Below are 7,321 nucleotides of genomic sequence, written 5' to 3' on the forward strand. Positions count from 1 at the left end.
CCTGTGACAGGGTGGACATTGGTTGGTCCTGTGTCTGGAGGAAACTGTTGGTCCTGTGACAGGGTGGACATTGGTTGGTCCTGTGTCAGGGTGGACACTGATGGCCCTGTCAGGGTGGACGCTGGTTGGTGCTGTGCCAGGGAGGACACTGGTTGGCCCTGTGTCATTGTGGACACTAGTTGGTCCTGTGTCAGCATGGACATTGGTTGGTCCTATGTCAGGGTGGATGCTGCTTGGCCCTGTTAGGGTGGACACTGGTTGGTCCTGTGTCTGGGTGGACAATGGTTGGTCCTGTGTCAGAGTGGACGCTGGTTTGCCCTGTCAGGATGGATGCTGGTTGGTCCTCTGTCAGGGTGGACGCTGCTTGGCCCTGTGTCATGGCGGATGCTGGTTGGGCCTGTCAGGGTGGAATAAACACGTGCAGCAGGTGATAGGTGGTGTCAGCAGGCCCAGACCTCTGTGCAGAAGATGGGTCACCTTGGCATGCGTGGATGTGACCAGGGTGGAAGGAGCCTCTCGCCAGACTTGTTACCTGCTGGGACCTTTCCGAGGGATGACACCCCAGCCAGGGACCCGGGGCACCAGCCAGGGCCCGGAGCGCCGTGAAAGGAGGACAGGACGTGAGAAGCTGGCAGGGCCTGGCTGGGCTCGAGACTGCAGCCGCCAGCCAGGTGGGCCGGGAGGGGCTGCGGGCAGCGGCGAGGATGACTCTCCGCCAGAGCCTTGCTGGCCCTGACTTGGTGTGGGCCTCCGGGCCTCAGAACCGTGGGAGAGACACCTGCTGTGAGCTGACTCGAGCTAACTCGTGTCCGGAGACGGTGGAGGGCGCTGGGACGGCTGTCTGTCCCCGTGGGCAGAGCCACGGCCTCCACCGGTCTGCCTGCCCGGGGCCACCTCGCTCCTGCGCCACCTGGTGACGTGGGGGTGCGCTGTGGCATCCGGGGAGAGCCTCTCCCTACAAACAGAAACGGCCTCCTCAGTCAGCATCGGTGTGCAGGGCCTCGGCTGCCCTCCCCTGGTTCTCCCAGATTTTAGCTATTGCAGTAACGTAGTTTTAAGCATGAAACTTTGTCCCAAATCACATGGAAAGGCCCAGGGAGGACCCCAGGCCAGCGCTTTCTGCTGCCTGCCTGAGGGGTGCGGGCGGGCCCCTGGGAACACGGTGGGGGGCAGGGGCGGGGTGCTGGTCTGCGCCCTGGCTCCTCTGTGCGCCGGCACCCCGTGGGCGTCCTCGCAGCTCTGCTTTCAGAGTCCCCAGTGTTAGGGAGGGGGACGTCCCAAGGCACCCCGCGGAGACGGACTGCTCCCTGCTCCAGCGACTGAAGCTGCAGCCCCCCGCCGCCCCCCGCAGCCCCGGGAGAGACCCGGGCGACCCCAGGGCGCAGCGGAGCAGCATCTGGGGCTCGGGGCGCAGGGGGCCGTCGGCCGCGGCCTCTCTCACGCGGGCAGCGGCTCTCGGGGCCGCGCGGCCGGGGCTGCCGGCGTAAGGTGTCCAGGCGCCTCGTTCTCTCCCCGTTGCCCCTTTCCCCTTTTGCGAACAAGCCCACTGTCGGCCCTCTGCGTGCGTCTGCGGCACCACTGACCCTCAGAAAGACGCCGGTGAGGCCCGCGGACAGCGGCCCGGTCCACTGGGGTCCGGCACACTGAGGCTTCCCGCGGGACCCGAACCCGGAGGCTTCCTGGGCGCAGCCAGCGGGGCCTCTGTCTGCCGCCCCGCCCCTTTCTGTGGTTTTGCCCCTGCGTGGCCAGCTGTCCCTCGGCCGGTCTCCGGCCTCTGTCTGTGAATCCTGTGGCGGGGAAGAGCCGTGTCCCGGCCGTGCTTACACTTGGCCATGTGGGGACGCAGGGGGCCAGTTCCCCCCTCAGTGGGGGCATCTCTCCCTCAGCGGGGGGGTGGGTAGGGAAAATGGGGGACCTGTCCTCCCTCACCTCCCTCAATGGGGGGCCATCTCTCCCTCAGCTGGGAAGGGGGAACCATCCCTCCCTCAGTGCGGTGGGGTGGGTTGTGGGAGGTGGGGGGCTCCATCTCTCTCTGTGAAGGGAGGGAAAGGGGGCGTCATCTCTCCCTCAGCTCCACTGCGGTGCTGCGTCACCCGAGTTCCCTCAGAGTCTCCTACTGGCCCCGGCATGTCAGTCACTCGTGAAAGTGTTTTCAGGCCCTGGAGTTTTAATTTTTTATTCTGTCAGCGACTTGGCATACTCCTGCTTCGGTTACTAGAAGCCTGACGCGTCAGACACCTCTGCCTTCTTTTCTGGAAGTCGGAGGACGGTCTTTGGCGTGCGTGAGCAGGCCTGGGGCCAGAGCCTCACCTGCGTGACGCTTGTGGACCATCCACAGCAGTGGCTGCGGTTGCAGCCGCGACTAACTCTGGGGAGAAGGGCGGGTGTGAGCCCCCAGGGGCGGGCGGCTGCTCGGTCCCCAGATCTGCGTCGGGTGAACTCTGGGAGTGGCCACGGCCTCATGACACAGAACAACGCGACACGAGTGTGAACGGCCCCTCCCCCCCCGCGACTGGGACAGTGGTGCCTGCCCAAGTTCCGGCCCCGTTTCCTCGTCCTTCTCGTCCTTGGCCCAACAGCAGGTGTCCTGGGGGCTCTTGGCCTCAAGTGGAGCCACGTGACCCAGAGCCACTGTTTCTCTGTCTGGGCCCAGCAGCCTGAACTTGCTCCTGCCGGCAGCCACGCCCGCAGGCGCTGCCCTGGCCATGTGGGCGGGCGGAGGCACGGCCATGTGGGGCGGCGGCGTCTGTCCAGCCAAAGGGACAGCCTCGACCTCCCTGGGGCCGGGAGGGGCTAAATTCTATGTGAAAAATTAAGGCTTTTTCCCTGTGAAATGGGCTGAAGTTGATGCAAGCCTGTTGTCTCTTCTTAAAACCCTTTTGATGGCAGCTTTTATCGTGCCTCGTTTGGGGACACTAACAGAAGGGACGCGTCTGAGCAGCGAGAGGACAGACGGAGGGCGGGCCGGCAGGAGTGCACATGCGTGGAAGCGCGTGCTGCAGCCGTGGCCGCTGCTGACCCTGTGCCACGAGGCCACGCGCGCGCAACCACGACAGTCGCAATGCAGAAAGGCAGTAATAATAGGAAGTACACTGCCTGTTTGGAAACGCTCTTGGAAAAATAGGAATAGGAGATTGCCAACATCACTGGTCTGCTGCCATCCTGCTCCAGGGGAGAGCTGGGGAGTGCTCCTCCCAGATGAAGAAAAAGGCGAGGATTGCCCACCGTCTGGCCAATACAGTGTGGAGATGGTAGTCAGGGCAACTGGGCCAGCAGGCAAACGAAAGGCAGAGGAAATACCTCAGCTGATACCAGCTCTTTTATGATCTTATAAACAACCAACTGAAAGTCAGATTAACCAAAGGATAAATAGCCAAGGGGCAGTACACACACATCACACATTAAAGCCAGTTATTCCTATACTCCAAAAACATAGACCAAAATAGGAAACACACAGAGCAATTCTTTTACTATCAGGGTATAAAATCTAAGGACTGAAGTTAACCAAGGAGACAAAAGTGTACTCTGAGAACCACAAAGCACTGCTGACGGGACTTAAGGTAACGTCCATCCACGGAAAGATTCGCATCCACGGGGCTGGAGGATGTCAGTACTGCCCAAAGTGATCAAAGATCCAAATCTATCCCAATCCAAATCCCGATGTTATTTTTAGTAAAAAAGTATATCTAGGCCCTCCCTGGTGGCGCAGCGGGTTAACGCACAGCACTGAGAATCTAAAGCCGCTTCCGCATGAGTTCGATTCCCGCCTGCCCCCGAGGTGACCCCAGGGCGCGGCAGACCTCTCCTGACCCGCCCGCTGCTCCCCTCAGCAGTGGACTTCGTTGATCTGCCTGTTCTGCTCCCCACTCTGTCTCTGGTGAAGCCTCTCACCGCCCCTGAGCCTATTTAGATACACTTTTTTTTTTATCTAAATATAATTAAGGATATTTTTCAATATATCTAAACTACATCCTAACATTCACATGGGCTCTCCAGGGACACCAACAACCACTAGAAAGAACTGAATTATGCATCACATTTCCTGGTTTCAAGACACATTACAAAGCTACAGTAATTCAAAGGGTGTGGTGCTACATAACCACAGATAAGTCGATCAATGGAATAGACGAGAAGCCCAGGAATGAACTCGAAGCAGTCAAATGCTCTTTGGCAAAGGTGCCTGGAGTACTCCCGGGGTAACGACGGCGTTTTCAGGAGTGGGGGTGGGACACCGGCTATCAGCAGGCAGAAGATGAAGCAGGATCTTACCTTAAGTTATCTATAAAAAGTAACACAAAGTGGTTAAGGTCTAAACATTCGTCCTAAACCTATTAAACCCGGAGGAAGACAGATGTAAGAAAAGCTTCAAGACCTTGGATTTGATGATGATTTCTTGGCAGTGTCTGCAAAGGCAGAGGAGCAAAAGGAAGAGTAGCCAGATGAGAGCGGATCAGTCTACAGCATCTGCCGTTGAGAGGTCCGTCGAAGAAGCAGTGACTCAGTCTCCGAGCTGGGAGGAGCTGTCTGCGCCCATGTCTGCTGGGAGCTCTCTCCTCGCGCCAGGGCCCCCAGCTCACGCGGTCCATGGCCCAGTGGGGAAGCGGACAGCCCGTCTGGTAGAGCCTCCTCTAACGTGATCTTCCCGTTCCCAACACAGCAGAGAACGATGAGGGGAGAGCGGAGCCCAGCCTGGCGGGCACGGGCGGGGGGCTGGGGCAGCCCGCGGGCGCCCGCACGCCCCGGGCGGCACAGCAGAGACCCTCGCTGACCGGCTCGGGAGTTTTACTCAAAATAATACTGGGATTTCCATGGGGATTGCCACTTCTTGAGAAGCGGGGACACGTTTGTCCTGGGGCACAGCCTCTGTTAACGACAGCTCGGGGGTGCCCTTCAGACTAAAGTGGGGCGCATCCCGGAGAGCCCCCATCCGGGGCGTCGCACAGTGGCCGAGAGCTGCAGACACAGCCCCTGGCGCTCCGGACGGCACTCCTGTGGTGGTGGGTGCGGGGCATGGCCCCCCCCACCGTGGGGAGCACGGCCAGGCAGGGGCTGGCCAGGAGCAGGGGCGGCGACGCCCGTGACTGCAGGGGCACGAGGGCCTGAGGCGTTAAACCCAGAGGCAGTGTGGGGGGGCCCGGGGGTCGGAGTCAGGAGTGGCTGAGGGCAGAGTCCAGCTTCACGGGCTGACGGGCTGGAGGGTCTCACTGGACTCGCCGCTGACTGGACGCTCTGCTTAGTCCCAGCAGAACATGCCCTTCGCCACGGTGAAGACCGACGGTCGGGACGGAACAGGGTCCCACCCACGACACGGCCTGGGCCTGGGAGGAGTCCGGCCACCCTCCAAGCGGCCCGGGGAGCCGGGCCAGCTGTGCAGACGTTGGCCAGGCCAAGCCCGCAGGGGGCCGGGGTCAGGGCTACGGCTGGGCCTCAGGGTGAGTGGGTCGCGGGCCTGGTGGGGCCGTTGCGTGGCAGGCTGGGCCCGGAGTGCGCAGGGGCCGGGCTCGTGGGGAAACCTTTCTCCCACAAGCACCTGGAAGATTTTTCTCTCGTCGGATCTCCTGACTTGCTCCTGAGCACATGAAGTGTGCGGCGGCCGCCCCCGCCGGCCGGAGAGCACACGGGGCCCACAGCTGGGGGAGTGGTTTTCCCTCTGAAACTGGATTAAGAGGGCGCAGGGGTGTCCCCACGCTCAGGTAGAGGGAAGCAGGAGAGGGCGGGGTGGGCGGGGGCGACAAGCCGGGTGGGCCAGGCAGGCGCTGTGGGACCCCCCTGCCCCCAAGGTGCCATGAGCCAGTGGGGGGTGGCGGGGACCCCAGGGCCTGGCTGGGTCCTGGGGCATCGCAGACAATGCCTGGATGTGCCCGAAGGCCCTCGTGGGCTGGACAGGCGCCTCCAGGTCTGAGGGCCCTGGGCTGGACATTGGGCCCTGGTGGGGGGGAGCCCAGGGGGCCCAAGGGGAACCAGGCCGGGCCAGCGGGGCCTCTGGAGCAGGAGTGGGCTCTCGGCAGCCCGGCGGTCAGCACCACGGACAGGAAGCAGATGCAAGGGGCAGCGGGCAGGGGCTGAGCCGGCAGCGCCTCTGCGCACTGTCCCGGGCTGCGGGGCCGGGTCACATCTGGGGGTCAGGGCGGCACCTGCCGGCACCCTTCCAGGTGTTCTGTGGTGGTGGGGACACCCACACCCCTGGGCCGTGGCTCCCCGCCACCTCTGCCCTCAGGCCGTGCTCTGCTCCTGGCAACACCCGGCGGCCTTGCTGGCGATGACCACCCCTGATTGCACGATGTGCGTCCCCGCAGGACAGGCAGGGTGACCGACAGCAGAGGGCCCTCGGTCCTCACTGGCGACCCCGCGGCCCCGCCCGCCGGGTGCCGCCCAGCTCACCGGCCGCGGGTCTCTGGCCCAGCCGCCGCAGGGCCTCCTTCACGTCCTTGTTGCGCAGGCTGTAGATGAGCGGGTTGAGCATGGGGATGACCAGCGTGTAGAAGACCGAGACCACCTTGCCCTGCTCCATGGACGCCACGGCGCCGGGCTGCGCGTACATGACGAACACGGTGCCGTAGAAGAGGCAGACGGCCGTCATGTGCGAGCCGCAGGTAGAGAAGACCTTGTGCCTCGCGGCGCCCGAGTGCACGCGCAGGATGGTGCCCGCGATGTAGCCGTAGGACACGAGGACCACGAGGGAGGTGCCCACGATGATGAGGCCGCAGACGCCGAACATGACCAGCTGGTTGAGGGTGGTGTCGGCGCAGGCCAGCGGGAGCAGCGGGGGCACGTCACAGAAGAAGTGGTCGACGCGGCGGGAGCCGCAGAAGGGCAGCGTGAACGTGAAACTGGTCTGCACCAGGGTGTTGATGCAGCCCCCGCAGTAGGTGCCCAGCACCAGGCGGGCACAGGCCGACGGGCACATGGTGACGGGGTAACGCAGGGGCCGGCAGATGGCCATGAAGCGGTCGTAGGCCATCACGGCCAGCAGGAACGCCTCCGTGGTGCCAAACAGAGAGAAGAGGAAGAACTGGGTGGCACAGCCCATGAAGGTGATGGTCTTGGAGGGGGAGAAGAAGTTGGCCAGGGCGTTGGGGGCGATGACGGACGAGTAGCACAGGTCCACGAAGGACAGGTTCTTGAGGAAGAAGTACATGGGCGAGTGCAGGCGGGCGTCCAGCGTGATGACCACGATCATGGTGAGGTTGCCCAGCACGGTCGCCACATAGAGGCCCAGGAACAGGGCGAAGAGCAGGGCCTGTGTGTGCACACCACCCGCGAACCCCAGCAGCACGAAGTCCTGCAGGGACGCCCCTGACTGGTTGCCCCGTGCGGGGGG

General features: G+C 62.9%; 1 protein-coding gene across 1 annotated transcript in view; it reads right to left on the reverse strand.

The window, feature by feature from the left end:
- Nucleotides 1–6,286: 6,286 nt before the first annotated feature.
- Nucleotides 6,287–7,321, reverse strand: part of LOC101624456 (olfactory receptor 12-like) — a 27,216-nt gene continuing 26,181 nt past the window's right edge. Inside the window, exon 3 of the mRNA XM_012734782.1 lies at nucleotides 6,287–7,300. Coding sequence (XP_012590236.1) covers nucleotides 6,335–7,300 — 966 coding nt within the window. The 3' untranslated portion in view covers nucleotides 6,287–6,334. The remainder of the gene's footprint in view (nucleotides 7,301–7,321) is intronic.

Source organism: Condylura cristata, unplaced genomic scaffold (assembly GCF_000260355.1).
Source record: "Condylura cristata isolate star-nosed mole 26May11 unplaced genomic scaffold, ConCri1.0 scaffold00069, whole genome shotgun sequence".
Taxonomy (NCBI): domain Eukaryota; kingdom Metazoa; phylum Chordata; class Mammalia; order Eulipotyphla; family Talpidae; genus Condylura; species Condylura cristata.